The 24402-nt window shown below is 45.2% G+C and overlaps 1 protein-coding gene across 1 annotated transcript in view; it reads left to right on the forward strand.

Annotated features, from left to right (window-relative positions):
* LOC144114147 (putative ATP-dependent RNA helicase TDRD12) overlaps positions 1 to 24402 on the forward strand; it is a 169337-nt gene that overhangs the window by 58331 nt on the left and 86604 nt on the right. Inside the window, 3 exon segments of the mRNA XM_077647669.1 lie at positions 8174 to 8362; positions 21638 to 21772; positions 21869 to 22024. Coding sequence (XP_077503795.1) covers positions 8174 to 8362; positions 21638 to 21772; positions 21869 to 22024 — 480 coding nt within the window.

Here is a 24402-nt window from a genome sequence, read left to right on the forward strand (position 1 = left end):
GGAGGAAAAAAAATCGAAGCGCACACCATTGTTGCGATAATGAAGATCATGATCTGAGCCTGAACCCAGACTCACAACTCAGATCTTGATCTGAATGCGAGCCTGAGCGAGTCCGAGCGAGTTAACTCATGAATGAGTCTCATGACCTATGATTGAGGTTCAAATGAACCAATGGTACTTTCACATTCACTGGTTTGGTTGGTGTAAGTGACATTAACTCTTTGTAGAGTGGTATAAGTTTCGCGTAAAAATTTTCTGCGTATTGGAGCCTCTTTAATTAGGAAGGGCAAAGGAATACTGTGTACTCACATGATGAACCCGCCCCCCACTTTTGTCATCCTGAATTTACTTTTTTTTTTTAGCCTTTAGCTTCTTGTAGTGGGTTACTAAGTTTTTGCGTTGGCGCACTGCTGCCTTCCAATAACATTACCACTTGTTTATCTTTTGAGGAGAGCTGCTGCTAGAGGGGGGGGGGGGGGGTGACGTGCTTGGTGAACATGGCAGAGTGCCAAGGCGCATTATGTGCTCTAAGCTATCTAAGCTAAGGCTTAAACATTTGCATTACACACTCGTAGTCGTCCTGTGTGTGTGTATTTTTTTTAACCTGGCATAAAAAACACGCACCTGACCCTTAGGGCTGGTGTTCAGCCTGTTACCGTTACCTCGCAGCGATTGGCCAGCGCTGTCCTCTACCACAAAATTGTCGGATCGCGTCAAAGTGAATGATACTAACCACTAGTGACACGAACGCGTCTGACCATGTGCATTCGTTGACAACGGAAGGGCGGATGGAGGTAGTATATGAAATTTGGATCCTTCCAAAAAAATCTGTTGAAACTTTTTTTCCCGCGTAATGAACCCTCCCCCCAAACTGATGTCAACTTTTCCGGAAAAAAAGTGGATTCGTTATGCGAGTATATACGGGGCTTTAAGCACAATTGCCAACCTCATGCATCAGTTAATGGCTCTTTGGGTCAGATATGTCCTCTTAGTGCAAAGCCACTCTGAAAAAGTGGGACAGAAATGGTCCCCAGCTCCATTCAGGGGAACACGACAAAATATTTATTGCAAGTGAAGTGCTGTCCATGCTGTCCTTGAACATATACGGTAAAGCCTCGTTGATATGTTTTTTTTTTTTTAATTGCGGGAAAAATGTATGATCCAAACCGCCTGATTTTTTAAATGTAACTGTTGAATGAGATAAAAAGTCATTTATTGACAATGTCTCTTGATAAAAATTTCGATTGGCATTTCTTGGCACAAGAGCTGTACAGATTTTGTTCCAGAGCTTGCTGAATTCAGTCCGCGTTCGCGCTTTCTTTAGCGCGGAAGGAAATTCGTAATGCATCCGGTCCGTCAACAGCAGTGACGAAAGTAACCAATGTCTCTTCTATGTCATTTCCGGATGCTTCACCCTTTTGCTCCCAAGTACTGTGGGAAAGCCACCGCGGCGGCTGATTGTCGCAGTGTTTGTTTTTTTTTTTTAAGCTGTTTCCCAGACCCGGCCCGTTCGTATATAAGCGCATTGTTGTAGTTCGTAGAAGCTTCGCCTCCTTGCCTTATGCATCGCGAAGAAACCTCAGCGTTTCTCCTCTTCATATCGCATCCCTGCAGAAAGGGCCGTCTTGAATGCTAGCGCTGTTTTTATTTTATTTTTTGTTCTTGTGGTGGTGGAGCTTCGCCTCGTTGCATGTAGGCTCTGCAGAGAAGCCACCGCGGTGGGTGACTGTCGCAAAAAAACGTCGTGTGCCCTCTCGTTCGGCCCATTTGTATGTTTGCATATGTGTGGTTTCTCAATAAACATATTATACGACCACAATTTGTCGAAATTTTAAACGTAGTAGCGAGGAAATTATGTTTTCCGGGAACGTATTTACCGGGAAAAATAAAGGTAACTCACTGGGACATTTTTAATATCCGCGATTTTGAGCCTACGAACCGGGAATTCATATGAACCGGGAGCTTATCAACGAGGTTTTACTGTACTTAGCTTCCTATGAAAAAAGGTGCTAAGCACTGGATGCAGAGTGGGCGCAGCAAGTCGTGGAGCACCAGCGGGACTTTTTCTAGACGATCTGCATGAGGATTGGTGGTTAGTGGCTAGGCAGCACACCATTTTAGTTCTTCCTGAATATGCTACCATTTTTTTGCTGCCTGAATGTGTTCCTATTGATTATCTGACAGCCCAACAGCAATGGAAACCTCATGTAGGTTCTCTGCTGGCACGCACTAGGTTCTCTGCTGGCACGCACCAATTCACATGTAAGCTTAGTGGGTCAGTACTGCCTAATTTTTTTTTTCCAGAACGTAGGGGTATTCTTGTCAGAAATGGGAATTGCCAGGCATGTATAAGCTGACGCTGTCCAGGCAAAAACTCGCATGTGCTGAACTGCCAGCAGGGCTAAATCAAACTTTTCTCGATTCTACTCTCGTCAAATGATGACTCTAGAAACGGTTAACACAAAAGCTTCCTTTTCATTCATGAGCTGGCAGCAACTTAAAAACTGGGTTAAAATATACCCCGTGCTCGTCTGCAGGCATGGAGTGGCAACACAAAAAGTTGGTTAAATTTGACTCCTCGCGTCACAATATGTTATGTAACTTTTTGCTGTGAGTTTGAAATTTTACTGCAGGGAACTTGTTAGATTACATGCTGTTGGTTTCTCTTGACATCAAGCTATGCAATAAGGGTAAAATTATCATCCTGCCTGTTGTAGAAGGTGAGTTCTAGGATTTTGAAGTCATCACAAATACAATTTTTCTTCCCATTTATGAAGTGGCAAATTCAATACCCTGTAACTCAACTTCTATGGTAGACAGGATTTTAATTTTGCCCTTATTGCATAGCTTGATGTCAAGACAAGCCAATGGCATGTGTTCTAGCAAGCTTCCTGCAGCAAAATTTATTGAAAGTGCTTGGCAAAAAGTTACAACACATTACTAAATAAGTGCACCAAAACTTGTTTTACATAACATTGAATCACATATTTAGAATCGGCACGCAAAAGTACATGTTACTTGAAAATTCGTATTGTGACTTCATTAACAAAATTTTTTTTTCTAAGACCAGCTTCCCCCGTTGATTGCCTTTGAATCTGCTGGACTTGCGATTGTGTTACTGTGCGTTTGTTGCGTTGAGCTGCGGGAAGCCACAAAATAAAGAGCACTCATATGTTTTCAGCCTTTGGCTAGCTAAGGCAGTGGAGCTAGACTTAGATGTGGAAACCTGCTCTAAAATGCGGTTTTTCCTGCTCCTGAGGTTGCTCCAGGAGACGGTTTGTCAGTTCCACTCTTGCTGGAATATCTAGTGGATCATATCATTCAGGTGTGTCTTTTTGCTTGCATAGGCGTGCAGTTTGTAATATACATAAAAATGCCATCTGGTTTTTTTACCCTGGTTGTTACTCACTTATAGGCAGTGCAACTGCAGCTGGCACATTAACTGCTATCTTCTTTGAGGTGACAGGTTTTCAGGTCTTGGCATTTATTTTTTTGAATGTGACACATATCATTTACTGTATTTACTCACGTAATAAACATGCTCGCTTAATGAACACACCCTGCTGACTTAGGTTCTCATAAAGTGCAATTTTTTTTTCCTCGCGTAATGAACTTGCCCCATTTTTTTCGCACGCAGCCCACTGATGATAATACTGATTGCTAGCAGGCACCCTTTTGTGACCGCTGGAATAGCTATGCTATAGTTAAGTACCGTCTGTGGAATGTCAAGACTACGATATCTTGCCTTTCGGATGAGCGACCAATAAAATTGTTGCACGAACCGCAGCAGTGGCCTAGTAGTTTGACCATCCGCTTCGCATGTGGCAGGTGCGGGATTCGATCCCCAGTGCTGCCGGTTACGCACCGGTGATACAATGGGCACAAGCTTTGCGCTGCCTGGTGCTCGGCTTCTTTAGGGTGAAATGCTTGGGAAATGGGTCTTTGACCCCACCTTGTGCGATGAAAACTACCTTGTGCCGTGGCACTCTTTGGCCAAAGCTGCCCTTATGCCATAAAAATTCACCATCATCAAAATTGTTGCACGAAGAATTCGAGACCCAGTAGATACCACGGCTGGCCGTAAAGGGTTACTCTGTTCGATCTATGACAACAAGGATAGTAGCAAAAGTAAGTTGCTGTGGTTGATCTTCTGTGTTGCGAGTTTTGCTAAAGTGACTTATAGTTGTGCTCTGTTTACACAGCATCATGGGCCACTGTGCGAGTTATACATGCTGGTTCAAAGGTAAACACGGGTCTTTAAATGGTAAAAAAAAATTATAAAGTTGCAATTTCTAAAAAAATGCCATTTTTGGCTTCAAAATACTTGAAGTATTTACCTACGAACTATCAGTTTAATTTGACCTCCAGCTACCAAAAAATTATATACAGTAATCCCTCGCTATAATGAAATCGCTTTGTTCAAAATCTTCCGGTCCTGACCCAAACATTACTCGAAGTGCACGAAGAGCTTGACCCGCCTAGAGCGAAGTGGCGAGCAGAGGCATTGCTGCCGCTCAGCGGCGGCGACCCTTTTGTGCATGCAGTATCAAATTAATACCGCCGATGAATTAGTCTCATGCAGGCACAGATCAGGCCACAAAAACACCGAACCCACGACCGATGACCTGCCTAGTAACGGGTACCAAGCGAGTGCAGAGTGCCTCCAGCCCTCCAGCTATTTATAGTGGAGCGAACGGAAGCTGTCAAATTCCATGGCGCAGCGCACACGAACCGTCAGTCTCAGTTGCAGTCGCATCTCTGGTGTTCCCCATGATAGAATCCACACGAAAATAAAGTTTTTCTGATGCCGGAAAACCGTGGTCTCCTGGGTGCCGAAAAGTGGCCAAAAAACCGCGGGCAGATTTGCGCCATGGGATACACTCGGTGAGCGAAGTTTTACTGCTCTAAAGCGCACTTCTCGTGCTGAAACGTGGCAAAAAGCACGAAAAAGTATCCCTCTGATTATTGACCCCTTCACACTTGTTATTCGCAGAGGTTACGCAACTTTTATGGTCAAAAAGCCACAGCCGCAAACGGTCGCTTTGCTCGAAAAGCTGCAGTCGCAGGCCAGTCACTCTCTGCTCGATATTCCACCAATGCAACTTTGAGTCGCAAACCGATGAACCAAACAGCGAGCTAGTGAAGCTTTTGGCAACGACGCTGACTGCGGATGCGCCGGGTAACGAACCGAGTTGCTCCCTGGTTTCCGTAGTCGTCGCTAAGCCTAACCGTTCCACATTGGCCAAAGCAGGCGAAACTTTCAAATGTGCGCTAACGTCATTCCTGAGAGTTTCCGTTTCAAAAGAGAAGGCTACCCGCAGGTTCGCGCTTGCAAGTGGGAGCATCAGTGTTGTCGAGCTGCTACCTGGTCGCAAGCGACTGCTGGTCGCACGCCTTTTGCCGTGTTCGACGCGAGGAGCTACGTTAACAAGTCGGGAAGACGACTTTGGTGAAGGCGGTCTAGAAATTTGCTTGCCGCTCGTCATAATTGGCCTGCATTGCAATAAAACACCGCCCCTAGCTTCGTTGCATTTTTTGACGGTACAAATGGACCGATAACTTGCTGAAAACGCGAAAAATCCAAGTGTCGCCAGCGGCGAGTCAGGCTGTCAACAGGGCAGGTCAGCGCAACCATGGTGTGTCCCCGGCGATTTTCTCGAGCTGTGCGTGCTAGATTCACGCCATCAAACTAGACAAACAGTATAAATGCGGGGTAGGGTCATTGCATTTTGTTCCTAGACATTTGTCAACGGCACGTACGTGACGCTGCATGATCACAGACACTTGAACTCTAGAATTAGCACAGTATCGTCGACAGTGGTGTGCTGAATCATTTTTGCAAACTTCACTGCTGCACACCTCGGGAAAAAATTGCCCAATAATCATTCAAAGGCCCTACTGCAAAATCGTTGTTTTCACGATCACATTGCATGCCCACAATGAGCGGCCAATCGTATTTTGAGCACAACAAACACAACCTTAGACTCGAGCCACTGCATTTTCAACGCTTTCCAGTGCGATACTCTTGTAGTCTTCTGTGACCCCCCCGCCCCCCAATATAAGCGGGCACTGCCTTCGAAATACCCCGAAATACCCCCATTAAAGCGGCCACTGCCTTCGCGATTCGAAGTACCCCAAAGGTTGAATGCATGGGCGGCCACCACGGCCTTGTGAAATGCTTGATCAGATTAGAGCATAGGTTGCACGGGCCGGTAAGAACTTAAAACAACCAAAGCTCACTGCCTTTTTTGCACCTGACTCAAGTTTTGCTTCACTGACTACATTCGTATTTTGACTTCCTCGCACTTGCGGCGCAGTTAAAGCTCGACTGCTTTAGCTTTTCTCGGCTGGTCGCTTATATTGAATTACCGCTTATAACGAATTTTTTCGCCATCCCGCTGACTTTGTTATAACGAGCAAATACTGTATTTGATGCCTCCGAAGTGCCAAAATCACAGTTGCGGAGCAAAATGCGACTGAACTTGGTGCCTGTCACTTCCCGCGACCGCGTCCTCGATCTCCGCCATCTCGCTCTTATTCGAAAGCTGGCGCTCTTTCCTACGTACTACATACTGGTATTAGTCACTATTGTGAAATCTTCTTAGAACATCTGCATTGCGGCGTTTTATGAGACTTCTACAATGACTTCTGAAAAGCTTGCGCACGCTCTTTAAATGTGGTTTTGTCAACTTCATGGTTTTTGTCAAACTGACTAGCTTTATGGAAGTGTTCAGTACGTTTTTGTGGTGAAATTTTAATTAATCTTATACTAGTGAATTCAGAAAGAACTGAACTATGGAGCTATATAATTTTTTTATGGCTGAGTCAAACTTCACAAATTTTGTGAACAGTCTCATATCTCATAATTATGGTGCTTCGGTGAAATTGCACATTTTTATATGATGTACATCAGTAACGGTGTAAATAGCATAGCATAGCATGGCTGGTCTTTCGCTACAGGTTCATTTCAGTGGGAACCAAAAAATATTGAGGAAAAGGACTCATAAGAAATTGCCTTATTTGGATTCAGTTATTTTTCCGTCATTTGGGCACTGATTGAAATTATTAGCCGCCGTAGTAGCTCAGTGGTCATGGCGTACGGCTGCTGACCCAAAAGACGCGGGTTTGATCCCAGCCGCAGCGGTCGCATTTCGATGGAGGTGAAATGCTAGAGGCTTGTGTTCTGTGGGATGTCAGTACTTGTTAAAAGAACCCCAGGTGGTCGACATTTTCGGAGCCCTCCACTACGCTGTCCCTCATAGCCTGAGTCGCTTTGGGAGGTTAAACTCTGTGAAACCAAACATAATTGAGGTTACTAAAATTATATTCCTGAAAATAAGAGGAAGTGATACATATACAAACTTAATATCATTACAATATCTCGAATAATAAAAATATTCCAGTGTCTCTCCTTAAAGGGGCTCTTTGCGGTATGCCTGGTTTGTTAAAGGACACCACTTCACAAATATCCTCCAGCAAGAATTTTTTTAATGTGCTTTGTAGAAGCTGATATATCTGTAGACAAAATTTGATTTTCATCGTCTTCATGCCTTTCCTTATCCGCTCGTAACTTTTCAGCATACTTTTCGCATGCTGAAAGGTCGGCTCTTCTTCCACCAGGCTACTTGGCTCACTGGCTGTGGCCATGGTAGCTGCCTGACAGCTGAAAGAATCTGACCAACAGCCATCTCTGAACTGGTATACGCAGGAGCGTGCGAAGGAGGAGGATGCGAGCCTGAAACAGGAAAGGTCTCACTAACTTTCGCGTGTGATTGTGGGTTTCTGCTGCTTGCAGAAGTTTATTATTTGGCTCAGGTGTTCATGACAACACATTGCTGTGATTGAGCGAGTTGATGTGCTCTCCTCGGAAGGCGTTTCAGAGTCCGTTTAAGATGAAAGTTGTAGACTATGCTTTCGAGCACGGAAACCATGCTGGAGAATGTTTTGTTTGTTTTGAAGATGAGTCATACCAGGTGAAGTATTTATTCAAGCAGCCTATTTTCTGGCCTGTTTTTACCGGTTAAATTTTTTTATGAATATTGTACCCTGGACAGTGAATGCACGCCCAAATTTTGATGGGTTTTGGGGAAAAAAAGTGCTTTCTATATGCGAGTAAATACGGTACTTATGGGGACTTACTCTCATGGTTCAATTAACCTTTCCTTTTCTTCAGAACCTACGCTCCCAAGGGATTCGTGCTCCAACGTCCATTCAATCAGTAGTATGGCCTGCAGTGGATTCGGGCAGAACGATTGTGGCAGTGGGATCTCCACATTCAGGCAAGACACTTGCCTACTTGATTCCACTTGTTTCAAGAGTACTGACGGAGACCGACTATGAACGGCTGCCCGAAGGACCTGGGGTGAGTGTACTAAGGGCAGTCTTTGAGGTGTGCGTCACTTCATAATTGTTGTGCCTTATTAGCAGAATATTCCTGTTTTTCTCTCATTTAGGTTTGTCTAGATAGGGGAGTTGAAGGTCTTTTGACAGTATTCACTATATTTCATGTACATTTAGATGCTTGCTATTAGTTTTTTTTTTTTTTTAAGCAAGCACCTTTAATCAGACTGTGTATATTTTTTTTTTATTTTGAATTCTGCTTTAAGAGAATTGAGATTTGAATTCACCATGGAGCAGTTTTTTCTAATTCTCAGCACTGAGCAGGAGAAAATTGCATTAGATTCTTTCCTTCCAAGCACTTTGTATTTTGACTGCACATTTTTCGTTCATATGACGACTTTGATGATACACCTTGTACAGGGCTCTGTAAAAGTTCCAAGGTCTCTCATTTTTTTCGTCTGGAATGAAAGTTAGTGTCATTTAGGAGTTTTAGGAGGTGACCTCTCCTGAAAGAGATTCTGAGAAAAAACCCTAAAACAAGGGGAAGAAAATACAAAAATACATTCTTACTAAGCGTGTGCAAATAGTTCTTTTTTTTTGGTTGTTTGCAGTGAGTAGCAATTTTCTTCTAATAATTTTGAAGCTAATATTTCGAATACGCCTGGCCCACAAAAAAGGTTGAACGGCACAGAAGGCATTTTAAAAATCATGTATTTTTCAAACACACAAGGCCATCACATGAAAAAGAGAGAGAATGCATTGCAGCTTTGTCATGCTCATTGAAGCTGCGTCGACTTTCTGCAATAATGGCCATCGGAAATGGGGGGTGCCGGCCAACATGAGGTGCTGATGTATCTGTGGAGTGTGAGACTTATATGTGGGGCCTCTAACAGCTGCTCTTAAAACCACAGCGGTGGCCGAGTGGTTGAGCATCCACCTCACATGTGGGAGATGTGTGGTTCGATGCCTAGTGCCGCCGGGTACCCACCGGTGATACAGGGGGTACAAGCTTTCCCCTGGCCTGGTGCTCGGCGCTGCTGCAAACACCACCTGGCATGTACAGATCTGGGCGCTGCGCTTCCACCAGCTCATGTTTGTTGCCGCGAACATGTGCAGACCGGTTCCGGCATATGTGTGGGAGCACAGGCGCACGGCACGGAGTTCGGGCTTTGGTTGCGCACGCTTTGGTACCATCCCAAAGGAAGTACGCAGAATTGAAGCCACACGGAGCAAGCATTCCAGAAACATTGTTCGCTCGAGACGAACACTTCAAGAATTCGAATACCAAACGTTCGGATCGAATCGATTATGAAATACAGTAATCCCTCGTTATAACAAAATCCCTTTACTCGATATATCGCTTTATTCAAAATTTCTTCCAGTCCCGACCCAAACGCATGCATTTTAAGCCGCATTACTGGAAGTGCATGAATAGCTTGACCCGCTTGGAGCGAAGTGGCGAGTGGAGGCATCGCCGCCGCGGCGGCAAACCTTTTACGCATGCAGTGTCAAATTAATACAGGCACCGAACAGGCCACAAAAGTACCAAACCTACAACCGATGAAGTGCCTAGTAACGAGCACCAAAGCAAGTGCCGAGTGCCCCCATCTGTTTACAGTGGATGCGAACAGCAGCGTGCCCAAATCAATCGCAACCGCATCTCTGGTGCCCCCGTGATAGAATCCAACCAAAAAAATAAAATTATCGTGACGCTTTGCAATGCCAGAAAACCGCGATCTCTTGGGTGCTGAAAAGTGGCGAAAAGGCCGCGGGCAGACTTGCGCCGTAGCATACCATGGGGTGCACTCGGTGAGCAAAATTTTACCACTCTAAAGAACATTCCTGGCACTGAAACGTGCCAAAAAGCACAAAAGAAGTGTCCCGCTGATTATGAGCCCATTCACACTTCCGAGTCGCGCGCGAGGTGAGCTCTCGGCAACGAACTGAGCTGCTCCTTGGCTGCCGTAGTCGTCGCTAAGCCTAACCGTTTCACATCAGCCAAAGGAGACGAAACTTCTGAAAGCGCACGAACAATGCCATTCCCGAGAGTTTTCACTTCAAACGAGAAGGTGACCCGCAGGTCACGCTTGCATGCGTGAACAACGGTGTTGTCGAGCTTCTGACTGGTCGCACGCCCTTTGCCGTGTTCGACGTGAGGATCTACGTTAACAAATCGGGAAGACGATTTTGGGGAAGCCGGTCTAGAAATTTGCTTGCCGCTCGTCATAATTGGCCTGCATTGCAATAAAACACCGCCCCTAGCTTCGTTGCACTTTTGACTGTACAAATCGACCGATGACTTGCCGAAAACACGAAAAATCCGAGCGTCGCCAGCGGCGAGTCAGGCTGTCAACATGGCGGGTCACATGCTCGATTCGCAGCATTGACCAGGTAAACAATCTAAATGCGTGGTAGGGTCATTGAATTTTGTACCTAGTCATCTGTCAACGGCGTGAACTCGACGCTGCGCAAACACCGGCACTTGAACCGTAGAATTAGTAGTGTCGTCGACAACAGTGCACCGAAAAACTCTCGCCGAAAAACTCAATTTCAAACTTCACAACTGCACACCTTGTGAAAAAAAGTGCCCCGTAATCATGCAAAGCACCCACTGCAAAACAGTTCAGTTTTCACGATCGAGCTGCGTACCTACAATGAGCGGCTAATCGTTTTTTTTAGCACAACAAAAACAACCTCAGACTCGAGCCACGGCATTTTCATGACCTCCCGCCCCCCCATGAAAGCGGCCTCTGCCTTCGAAATACCCCCATAAAAGCGGCCACTGCCTTCGCAATTCGAAATACCCCAAAGGTTGAATGCACGACGGGTGGCGACTGCAGCCTCGTGCGATGCTTGGTGAGATTAGAGCAGGGGTTGCATACGCCCAGTAATTGAACTTGAAATAGCTGAAGCTCACTGCCTTTTTTGCACTTGAATAATGTTTTGCTTCACTGAATACATTGTATTTTGACTTCCTTGCCGTTGCGGAGCAATTAAAGCTCGACTGCTTTAGATTTTCTCTGGTGGTCGCTTATATCGAATTATCGCTTACAATGAATTTTTTCGCCGTCCCGCCGACTTCGTTACAACGAGGGGCTACTGTACTTTACTATTCGACTGAATATTCAAAATAATCGAATATTCGTACCTGCCTAATTCTTACCAAATGCCTAATTCTTACCCAGGTATGCAGTCATTTTTATTCATGTTTCTGATTATTGGCTGTTTGGCATTTTATGAGTGAGTACAAGGCAGCACCCAGCTTGCACTAGGCAACGTGCCAGCGGATATGATAAACACGTACCTGTAGCAGCACCACAGGCAAGTGGGCAGGAAGTAGTCGGCAGATGCTGTGTTGCCTCATGCTGCTAAGTGCTGCAACATGTAAAGAGTGTCACGGCCAGAGTAGGGTTTATGACTCGGGTGGTCAGCATCTGTCAATTCAAATGTGCGCAACAGAGGTGTGCGTGTCCGATGGTTTTGCGTCATCAAGCAAGAGTGACGAGCAGCCCCAGTCATGCATTGTGGTGCCCAGGATGTCGGGACTAGCAATATGATAGGTGTTCATTAGGGATGTTTGAATATTTGAAATTGATATTTCAGAATTTTGGAATATTCGAAAATTTCTGAATATTCAGCGGTGATTAAATACAGCGCCGACTTTCATGAACCTGATGAATGGAAGACCTGTAGGCACCAGGAACGATTTATCGAAGTAATTTTATGTCGTCTCCGCATTGGACATACACACATTACACATAATTTCTTACTAACGAAACAAGACAAACCTCGTTGTGAAAGATGTGGAGACGAACTAACAATAAACCATATTTTATTCTCTTGTGCAAAACTCGAAAAACTAAGAAATAAGCACTTTACGAAGTTTTGTAATGAATACATTCCTTTACACCCAGCGCTGCTTTTAGGCGAAAATGCCATTGTTAACATATCTTCCATTTTTAGCTTTTTAAAAGAAGCAGGTGTTATTCAGAAACTGTAAATTTTGATCCACAGCTTTGCTTTATACTATATGATGCATTTCAGCCATTTTCTCATTCCATGAGAAGAGGGCTGAGGTGGTTATTTGGATGGCTGGGAGCCTCAGGATCCTTGCCCAGCCAAGGATGGCTACTGAGGTTATCTGACCTTCTTGAAAGCGTTTATTTTTAGCCTTTTATAAAATTTCTTCTTTCTCTTATTACTACCAGAACGAAATAGCAATTTAAGTCCTCTACACAACCATGTTTCCTCCCACCTACAGAAAAGTGTTCATATACCTTGAGCCTGGCGCATGATAGCCTTAGCTGCTTATGTGCCATTAAACTCAACACAACACAACACAAATTCATGAACCTGACCATGTCATAGCCACAGTATATGAGCAAATTATCTGTGCAATAGAGTTTAAAGTGCCTGGAAAATACTACAGTGGTGTCCCCTTCACTTTCTTCCTTTTTCCTGCTTAGTGGTCACATTCAGATGCTGCTAGGCATGGACCTCATGCAAAATTCCGTAAGTGGGCTTTCCCACATATCACATGTTATCGGAACAAAAATGGCCAACCACCTGCTTCAAACAATCAACAGTGCGAAAGAGCACGGTTCTTTGTTGGATTCGTAATATGTTGCATGCTTAAGGCCCACGCCCATGGCACTCGCCACCTTCACAACTCTTCTAGCATGAGCTCCGCGATCTTGTTTTGGTCCACTGTGACATGCAAGAAGGCCTCTTGTGGAATTCCACATGGTGGGTGGAGTTGAGGGGTCACCAGCAGGGCAAGCGATCATGCAAAATGGTGCATTGTAACCCGTGCACATTTGACATGTGCTTGAAGGAGTAGAACACTGAATTTTAGGACCATTGGGCCGAAAAAAGGCCTAATGGAAAGCTTGCTGTCTAAGGTGCTGTATTCCGTGATGGTTATATTGGAAATGCTATAGGAAATTTTCCAGAGAATATTTAAATCTGTGCATGTGCCCGTTTTTATGTAGTCCCAATTCTGGAAACCATGATCAGCGTGCATGTGGCAGTTGCACGTTAGCAAAAGTGCTGTAACAGAAGCAGATGTAAATCTCACCCTCCAGACAGTAATAAGATATCTTTAGTATATGAAGTAGCGTCCTTTTCAGTTTCCATACTCAAACCTGTTATGTAATGTCTTGTTGACGAAAGTTATAGTAGACCGTGGTTACCGTTCCATGCAAGAAACTCAAAATATTTCGGCGCCATCTAGTTACAAAAGCTAAAAGTGCATGGCCGACGATGCGAAGCGAGTGTTGCTTTTCATCGAGTGGTGCACTTTAGAGACAGTAAACTATGATAAAGCATGACGAACACTCCTGAACGAAAAAAAACACTGTGCACTTAAAATAAATAAGCGATATTTTACCAAGATGTGGTCACGTGGTGGACGATTGTGATGACTTTTCACTGCCAATAGTAAAATTATAAATCCTAGTTTCTTTGATATTGCAGTGCTCAGTTATTACAGTTTGAGGGACGGTTTCTTCATTTCTGCCATAATCTCATTACACGTTTTGTTCAGTGTCCGGTCCCTTTAATGCCAGCTGTGACGGTAATAGGAGGTCCTCTGTTTGTTACAAAGCCAAATAATAGTCTAGTCAAATAGATTCAGTTCATGAACCTTTAGTCCAGCCTGCAGAGAATATTGGCCACTCATTTGCCAGCCATCCGAACCCAGCTGCACACTATTTTTGGACACCAACTGGCACGTCATTTGTCATTTCTTTTTCTCTTGCTGTTCTCATGCAATGCGCACTTCACTAATTTATATCCGTGTTGTTTTTTTAGAACGGAGAAACTGCACGCTCATCACAGGGTTTCCGCTATTAGTTCACTATACTTTTGCAGTTTATGCAATGGAGCTTCCCGACAGGTTTTCACCGCATTTTCGCATAGTTGGCACTTCTTTTTTTTTTATGGGGAAATTAACTTGACCTTATGATAATTCAAGCATTTTTTGTGGCCCCTTAAAGTACAAAATAATGAGGTTTTACTTCCCATCATGCTACCTTTAGTTGCCAGTCTTATTACTACCTGGATTTAGTTCTGTTACTTTCTGAATTACCACATTACAGGTTATATGTTGTTATGCTGTCGAATCAAGCAGTATTCATATCTGTGCATGTTGTTTTATTTTTTCATATGATGGTGAGTCAGTCTAGTTTTGTTTATTTGGATTGTAAAATCGTACATTATTTTACATTTGCTTTTCTTTGCATTTTTTTACTACACCAGTATTTGATATTGGGGCTCATTCGCGCTTGGGCTTTTGGCGTCGAGAGCAGGTGAACTCTGCCGCCACCAAAATGCTCTCTCACTCACATTTCCCGGCCCCCATGTTGGCGCTTTGACAGCGAGCTCTCACTTTAAGCGTGTTACTGCTAGCAAAAGGTTCATGCTAGTAAAAGTGAAGTCGAGATAGCATGAATCATATTGTGCACATGGAAATTCACCACTACACAAGTACCACTGAACCACTCCTGCCACAGCAATTAGTTCAGCTAAGACAGTGTCCTGACAAAGGCAGACTTAAAATGACCTAATTTTGATTTTATGACTAGGTGTCATTTGCAGTGGAATTAATACCCGTCACACATGGCCAGTTTCAATGGCAGTTAAGTCGAGAGCGTTTGAGGTTCTCAATCACATGGCAAATCTCAATGGCCATTGAAATGGTTCTGATGTTTTACGGCGAGCTTGTATGGCGCCACAATCACTGCTTTCGATTTTGCCCAAATAACAAAAATATTTTTACAAATCTAAACTGAATGTTGAAATACACTTTTTTTGGAGTCACAGGAGGTATTTAGTTATTATTAAACACCAGTTGCATTGTCTTGAAAGGCATTGCCTTTATATGATTTGCTGTCGCAGTTTTGTATTGCTTTTGCTACACTGATACGGCTGGCATTTCTGTCTTCTGTGATGCAGAGTGTAAAATAAATGCGCATTCAACCAGGCTACTACAATTTTTAAATTATGGTAAAGACTAATACTTGCATTAAAGTTTAGGAGAACAATGTTTGCTCATGCTTTTGTACCTTGAATGTATCGTGCATGAAATGCTAGCAACCTTGGGTGACGCTTGAAGGCCCTGGAAATTTTGATTAGTTCAGTGCTGTACCGTTGACTCATACTTTTGACTCGATGGCCATTGGAACCGGCCGTATTGCAACACTCAATCTTCTTTGAGTCAATAGACTGTCCGTTTGAAGGCCTTCGAAATGTCCGTGTGACAGGGGTATAAGTGACCTTCAGTCACTTGCTTCGTGCTTAGCCTAAGCAGTCCATTGGGAGAGCACATTTGATGACGGGTTTAAAAAGTATGCATGTCTCAGGATTCTGAATGGGCCTGTTGCTTTTCAAGCTCTCTTTTGGCACAGTTTTCTTGCCAAAGCAGGCCATGCTAATTCCACTTACTGTGAACCCGCCACAGTGACTAGGTGGCTATGGTGTTTTGGCCACTGAGCCCAGGGTAGCAGGATCGAATACTGGTCGCGGTGGCTTCAATTCTTAGGCTTTAAAATGCAGATCACCGGTGTGCTGTGTGATGTCAGTGCACACTAAAGAACCAAAGTGGTTGAAATTGATGCAGCGCCCTCCACTAGGGTGTCTCTTGTAGCCTATTTGCAGCATTGGAATGTTTGGCTTTGGTACGTGCATAAGAACCTCACTCACACACGCAAATTAACCATGCATAGTTATGCACTGCAATGCATTTCACGGCCTGCATAGTGGTGTGGGACATTACATGCCATTTACATATAACTTGGCGCCGCCGCGGTGGCTGAGAGGTTATGGCGCTCGGTAGCTGGCCTGAGAGACGCGGGTTCAATCCCGGCTGCGGCGGTCGAATTTCAATGGAGGCGAAATTCCAGAGGCCCGTGTACTGTGCAATGTCGGTACACGTCAAAGCACCCCAGGTGGTCGATATTATCCGGAGCCCTTCACTACGGCATCCCTCATAGCCTGAGTCGCTTTGGGACGTTAAACCCCCGTAAACCAAACATATAACTTGCAGCTCTGGATGTTAAGAATTCCTGTGCTTGATTTCCCCAATGCTGGTTGCTGCATTATGTAAAAGGAAAAGGAGTACTAAAATAAATGCTTTGTTTTATGGCATCTCGTGAATGTTCACTAGCTTCAGAAAGTAAATCAGTGTGGCTTCCCATCAAGGCAGAGGAGAGCCTGTAGCCATTTTGCTGTCGTGAACTTAGTGCTCGGAGCATGGTCGATGGAGAACCACCAGCCAATGTACGGACAGATGCCCTTAATGGCGAGCACCTCAGCTGTTGATGCATATCATATGTACAGAAATGTGGATATATAAAATTTATGCATTGTATGCAGTGTTCAAGGTAAGGTAGGCAAGGAATAACACAAGCAGCTAGGCAGAAGATTAGCTTGCCTTTGTGTTTTTTTTTTTTTTAATGAAAACCTCAAGCCAAAGCAAAGCATCAAAACCTGCTGCACTACTTTGCTACAGGCACCGTAACATAAATGATCATAAACGAAGAAAGCAGACCGCAGCCAAAAGCACAACTACCTCTTCACATTGTCGGCTTTACTGTTGAACTGCAAAATGAAAAGTTCATCGGCTGTTAAATGTAAACTCTTCTTGTCATGTGGATAATAACATCTGATATAACCTTTGTCTTGCAAAAACTCTTGCAGGCACATTTTATACAGCTTAGCATGTAATAAATGAGTTTAATGCAGGAGATCTGAGCGACAAATAGTAAATTATAATAAATAGCATGATAGAGCGTAAAAAAATCATGCTTCGGCTTTTCCAGCACACATAGAAGCTTGATCCGAGTTGTGTTCAGCATTTTTTTATAAGTTCCTGTGACCAAGTCTTCTGCAATGTTGAACGAAAGGCATTCTCACCAAGTTTTAGTTTTGGCGTGAATGCTGCGGCATAGCTTGTATGTTAACTGGCTTTGGTAAACCGACCCTAAGGCACTAGTGATACCAAAAAATCTGTAATGTCTGTGAACACAATGTGTTCCTTGGCCTTTTAAACTAGCAGTTTTATAGCATGTTTACCGTATTTACTCTCGTAATCCTCGCACTTTTTTTCTCTGAAAATCAACGCGAAGTTTGGGGGTGCGATAATTATGTGGGAAAAATTTTCAAGCAAATGTTTTTGAGTGTTAAATGCAAAGATGAATGGGTGCAAGATCAGGATTGTCAGGTCCGCAATTGTAAATATAACGAAAACATTACTTTCAAGCCTAACTTACCTTTGTTATGAAAGTACAGGGTGAACGTAAGCTCAAGCTGCTAAAGCACTTTATTTGCCGCGCGCAACCTCCCCGTCACTACTCGCGTTGCGTACGTCCTGCAGGCAATTCTACTCTTCATCAGAGTCCGTGTCGACACTGGAATCGATGGTTTCTTCATCTTCCGATGCTTCTTCGTCGTCCCACACCAGGTGGTCCTCGGTCGCATCCAGGGCGTTCGAAATTCCTGTTTTCTTGAAGCTTCTGGCCACCATGTTTGCATCAATCATCCCCCATGCCTCTGATACCCAGCTGCACAGCAGCTCCACGGACGGTCTTTTGATCTTGCCGCCCGGCGTCGGAGCATGTTCACCTTCGGCCATCCATTCTGCGTACAGCCTCCAGACGTTATCTTTAAATGGCTTGTTCAAAGAGGCTCTAGCATTGATGTGAGGCCGCCGGGTATAACAGCCAGGTCCGTGCGCAGTTCCTTGAACTTCGCCCGAACTGACTCTTGAAGATGGCCCCGAAAGCTATCAAGCATGAGGAGCGACGGAAAAAGAAGCGCTCCCGGTCGCCGCCCCCACACAGTCTTCACCCAGTCCACCATAAGGTCCGCGGTCATCCACCCCTTTTCTTGGACGCGCACATGTATACCAGGGGGGAGCTTTCCTTTCGGGAGGGTCTTCCGCTTGAAAATGACGTACGGTGGGAGCTTCTGCCCGTCCGCCGTCACGCCTAGCATGACTGTGCACCTCTGTTTTTCGGCACCTGTAGTCCTGACGTGCGCAGTCCGAGCGCCTGTCTGTTCGACTGTCCTGCTGCTGGGCATATCGAAATTCAGCGGAGTTTGGTCCGCGTTCCCTATCTAGGAGAGCAAGAAGTTTTTCTCCTGCTGGATCCTGATAACGAATCGATGGAAGTCCACTGTTTTCTCTTCATAGGCTGCGGGCAGGCGCTGGCAAAGCGTCGTTCGCCTACTGAGCGAGAGTCCATTGCGCCGCATAAATCGTGTGCCGCACCCGTTACTAGCGCGGAAGTCTTGCACCGGGATGCCCTCCTTTCTTGCGATTACGAGCGCCTGGTTCCGTATCAAATCAGTCGACACAGCACACCCATCTGCTTGTCGAGCCTTGATATATTCCAGTAAAGAGGATTCGACGGCAGGAAATTTCCCAGTCTTCGGTCCACGGAAGGCCCGGTGCGTCTTACCAGTCGTCTTGAGTTCGTCGTGCTGCCGTCTCCAATACCGGACGCAAAACTCGTTGACGCCGAAGTGTCTGCTGGCGGCGCGGTTGCCATGTTCCAACGCATACTCAATAGCTCTTAGCTTAGAAGCATAGAAGCAGCTGGGTAGCTTGCGTAGCGTCCCATGGCGAAGCGGCACAAAGAGCACGGTGCAACACGCAAACAAGGCAAACGAGGCCTACGAGACACCGGAGAGCTGGAGACACCTTCGCAAAATGGCGTAGTGGTGGTGAGTGGATGAGCGGTAGCGGCGGTGGCAGTAGATGATAGCACAGTACCGCCGCCTAGTAGCACGCGTGCCCAACCATGGCAGTTAGTTGTGGCCGCTGTCAATAGATGGCGATCGCTACGACAAGCAGACGGCTCGCGGCAGTAATTTTGGGGGCGCGATGATTATGCGGGGAAAAAAAAAAATTTTCCAATTTTTGATAGCCAATGTGGGGGGTGCGAGCATTACGCAAGTGCGAGCATTATGCGAGTAAATACGGTATTACTCTTTATGCTTATGGATACTTGATTGAACCGGCCAACCACCAGACCAGCCTCTGCGGTCCTTGCAGCATTCTGCACTTCTTGAAATAACCAACATCACTCTCAATAAGTCAACCATTCAGTGCCATATTCCGACATGCAAGCATGCAATGCATCACACGTAAGCTAGAGACTCAGACTTTTATCTACTTCACATGCATGTTCAGCACTTAGACAGTTTTCAAATGATGCTTTGCTGCGCAGCTACAGTTTAGTATTACAACATTTGTCTCAGATGTCAATCCTCCTATGTGCTGTATAGTGAAAGGTGATAAACAGCTAGACTATGTTGGCTGCTATATTTTTAAGTTCTGTTATCCTGAAGTGAAGCTTCTCATAACTTACTGCCTCAGAGTATGGAAAGAATGGTGGTGAATAATTCTTATCAATTTGTAATGTGATCACCTTGTCTGTCACCCTCCCTCTCCACACACAGGAATGAAAAACATAACTGCAACATGCGAGTCTACGCAAACGGGGAACTTTAATGTAACAGCTCCCCTATAATTTTTTCATACCTGCTGCGTGCACATGTCGACTGGTGTGCTGGTGAAAACATGTGTTTCACTTTGGGCATGAAGTTAGCAAATACATTCTCATATAACAATTTATACATCCTAAAAGTGCTCGTAAACATATACTGCAACCAGCAATGTCAAGCAACGGGGACCCCGCCGTGGCCGGTGTCGCCATTTCAGCAGCTGACGCTTGTGATCTCGTAGGCCTGAAGTGTTAGCTCTGAATTCCAGCAACTCGCTTGCAGCTTAAATTTCTGAGGAATAAATCGTCCTGTCCTTTTACATCTTGTCGAGCTGTTCTGCGCAGTTCTGCCGCCGTCACGCGAGACAGGCGGTGGCTGAAGTTGTCCGAGAGAGAAATTCGTGCTCCTCAAGTAGAGAAAACAGCCTTCATAACAAAATTTCCATACTTCCACAACGCTCTTAAACGTTTACCACCAACAAAATGCTTGAAGCAAAGCCAGGGGTTGCCCGTGGAGCTCGTAGCATGCAGTCTGCCAGCGGATCGCAACGGCGTACTGTTTTCGCCATTCACTACTTGACGGCACTAGGAACATATTGCATTCCATTGCAGTGAAGTTGCTGCAGTTTGAGGCAGCGCACAACATCATTTTCTCAGCGATATGAGCATTGATATTAAAAAGAGAAAGGTCGAAAACTGCACGTCTGCAAGCAATTCCTTTACAAACGAAACTGCAGGAACGACCTGGAAGTCCAAATTCACGTGACGGAGCTTCGACGTGATGCAATGTCCGCCGTAGTTTGGGCACTACCTATTTTAGCACGATGGGCATGCGCCTTAATAGCTACACGACTGTAAGTTTGTTCTCGAACACGGCAAGCATGCGGTGGGCATGAAATTCAACATGGCCGAGAAGTGCGTTTGACGATAGTGCAACCAAAAGGATGCATTGAGGAACACAAGCTGCAAAAAGCGCGCTTTCCGAGGCAAGCCATGCAAGCTCCCCGAAATGGAAGAGCTGATATGGTATGTGATGGAGGTGTGGAACAACGGCTACACGTTAAGAGCGGCCATGCTACTCGACTTCTTGTGGGATTAGCATGCACCAGAGCAGAGCACCGGCTCGGAGTCGGAAGACTCCGTGAGGGATGATTGAGTGTAGAATAAATGCTGCTCACTTCGTGATTGGTGTGTTTCTCCTTAAAAAAAAGTTTGCACGTCGTGTGTCGGCCGCACCCCGAAAGTTGGCCCTCGAATTTGGAAAGAGAAGTGTGGCCCTTACATGCGTGTATACGGTATTAGCAATGGGTGTCTTATTATAGTGATTGAGTATTTTTTTGTATACACACATGCATTAAGCATGACATTCAAATTAAGTGGAGCATTTGTTTTGTTAAGATTTGTGAGTTCTTGGGCGATAGTGAAGCCTGCTTATTGCATTGCTTTACATCCTCTGTGTTACACTGTGATGAAAAACAATTTTGTGCTTGGCGCAGCTAATGCCAGCAGATAAGAATGCAGTTTTTATCATGTGGTCTAGATATTTTAATGCAGATGGACATGGATATAACACAAATCATTTAAACTATAGAGCCTTCAGCCCAGTTTTCAAAGGGCAAAGTTAACGAACCATCGGCATTCTCATGAGCCTTGCAGTAATTACTGTTTACAAAATATTTTACCGGAGGACAGTCTTTTTGTGTTTCTTTGCCATTCACTAGGCATTTCATGTGTGCAGTTATTCAGTGCAGTGTTTCTGTTCATTAACTGTTACAACCATTTTTGCACAGCCTCTAGTGCTCATACTGGCATCCACTTGGAAAGGAGTCTGTCGCATCTATGAGCAATTCAAGTTGCTGACCGAGAAGATTGATGGTCCCAGGTGCACAGTGCTTTATGCTGGTGGATCAGAAAAAGGAAAAGAGGTGATAACATCAGTCATTTTGCTGTGTGCACTATCCTCGGAGGTGTGAACAGTACGTCGTCAGACACTGCATGACATTGCATTTTTCTTTGTTTAGGTTGAGGTTGTCAATGGCTGCGACATCCTGGTGGCAACTCCTAACACTTTTCTGCGGTACCTGGAAAACTTCAACCGACTAGTTGTGAACCTGTACCGATGCTGCCACTTGGTCTTGGATGATGGTGAACGGCTCCTGGACAAGTACGCTTCAGAGGTATTGGCTACTTTCGATAACGTTAAAAGAAACCATATCATTTCAGAGCAGACCAGCTCTGAACACACTGCATGAAAACACTGCATGATAGTTTACATAACGTTGACCATGTGTTCTTAGTGCTGATGGGAAAATATTAGTAGTCTGACAAATACTTTGAAAAGTAAAAGTGCAGTCCAAAATGATTTAATACCAAACATCTTGCAAATTCTTTAGAACTTAAAGCATTTGAAAGCTTCAGAGAATGATTTCAGAAGACTACCATTACTCGAATCTAGGCCAGCCTAGATTCTAGGCCGACCCCCGAAATTCATAAAGTTGGAAAATAAAAAAATTTGCTCGAATGAAAAAAGGCATTGACTAGGACTAGAACATGCATTTTATTAAGCTTGCAATGCCCGTCGTAACACGTCGAATGCTCACTCATCGTCTTCGTCAACATTGCTGACATCGCTGTCCTCTTTGTTGCTGGCTTCCTCCCACAGCACACTGTCTTCGCTTCCGTCCAGCGCATTCGAGACGCTGCACTTGCGGAATGCCCACACAATCAGTTCGGCCAGAATTTCCTCCCATGCCACGGCACCCCGGTTCGCCACTTGGCTGCGCGAAGCACGCTTGATGCGCCTGGTCGGTGTTAGCTGCTGGCCCTGAAGCGTCAGCCAGTCGTAGTGCTTCCACAACCTATCCTTAAAGGGCTTTTTGATTGCAATGTCGAGCGTTTGTAGCTGGCTCGTCATTCCTGCAGGTATCATTGCAATGTCCATACTGCCTTTCGAAAGCACAGACTTGATGGCATCTTTCAAGTGGTCACGGTAGGAGTCGAGAACTGACTGCAGCGGTGGCCAAGTGGTTGAGCATCTGCCTCGCATGTGGGAGGTGCGGGGTTCGATCCCCAGTGCCGCCGAGCACCCACCGGTGATACAATGGCTACAAGCTTTCCCCTGCCTGGTGCTCTGCTTATCAGGGTTGGAATGCTTGGAAAACGGGTGTTTGACCCCACCTTGAGTAATCGAAAGTACCTTGTGCCATGGCGCTCTTTGGCCATAGATGCGCTTGCGCCATAAAAAATCCATATTCATGAGGTGTCGAGAACTAGGAGTGACTCTTTGAACAACAGGGCCCCGGCACGACATTGCCAAACAGTCTTCACCCAATCTTCGACTAGGGCACCACTCATCCATCCATTCTCTTGTGCGCACACAACGACATTTTTAGGGAAAACCTATCTGGATGGAAGCGTTTTCTGCTTAAAAATTGGGTAGGGCAGCAGTTTTCGCCCATCGGCCATGCAACATAACATCACGGTAAGACGTTGCTTCTCACATTCAGCAGTTCTTACTTTCACCTGTTTTGTGACTGTGTATGCCACAGGCATGTCGAAATACACTGGGGTCTGATCGGCGTTACCGATTTGGCCCAGGCTGTACTGCTTCTACAGCCGCTTCTCGATCACAAAGCACTGAAATGCCACCAGCTTCTCATCAAAATCAGGTGGTAGGTTTTGGCATACGGAAGTCTGCCGTCACAGGCTGAACCCGAAACACTTCATGAAACACGTCACCAAGCCCCTGCTGCCTTTAAATTGGGTCCGTGGGACGCCTCTAACATTAGCGACCTCCCTCGCCCTTGCCTGTATTATCTCCGTCGTCACGGGCATCGCACCTTCCCTTTGCTTCCTGATAAAGTTGGCGACATCCTTTTCCACCTTGTGGTGTTGCCTGCTCTTGGCATACGGAAGTCTGCCGTCACAGGCTGAACCCGAAACACTTCATGAAACACGGAAAAAAGTGTTTAGAATGACACTCACTAGCTCAAATTTACATGGCCTTGCACTGTGGTGGTGCAGCGTGTAGTGTCTGTATGCAGCGCTTCACCTAATCGACTAATTGCACCCGCCAGAGCAAATAGTTCATAGTGGTCTTGAATGCTACTGAGATGAGCATGGCAGCTGTACACCCACAGATCAGAAAGTATACCACAGCATCCCAGATGTCATTTAGTTGGGTGGTACAAAAAATGCAGCAAAACCTTGTTGATATGATACGTTTTTTAAGAAAAGAGAGGGAAGGAAGTAAAACATGCCAGCTCGCCCAAACTGGCACTTTATCAGACATTTCTAGTATATCAAGCTCCTTTCTACAGTGAAAGCTCGTTAATTCAACTTTCTGGATAATTTGACCTGTGCGACTTGGTCCGTCCATGCTTCTTTGGAGTCTGTGTAAAATATAGCTCGTTAATTTGAACATGAATGGGTTGAGCGACCGATAATTCAAACTGTACGACATAGTGTCTGGGCGGCCTGGGCACGTGGCAGACCAAGCACCACTCCCGCGATGCTGCGTAGCCTCTTTGGAGGAGATGTGGAGAGGGTAAAATTC

The sequence above is a fragment of the Amblyomma americanum genome, chromosome 1, assembly GCF_052857255.1.
Source record: "Amblyomma americanum isolate KBUSLIRL-KWMA chromosome 1, ASM5285725v1, whole genome shotgun sequence".
NCBI classification, from domain to species: Eukaryota; Metazoa; Arthropoda; class Arachnida; order Ixodida; family Ixodidae; genus Amblyomma; species Amblyomma americanum.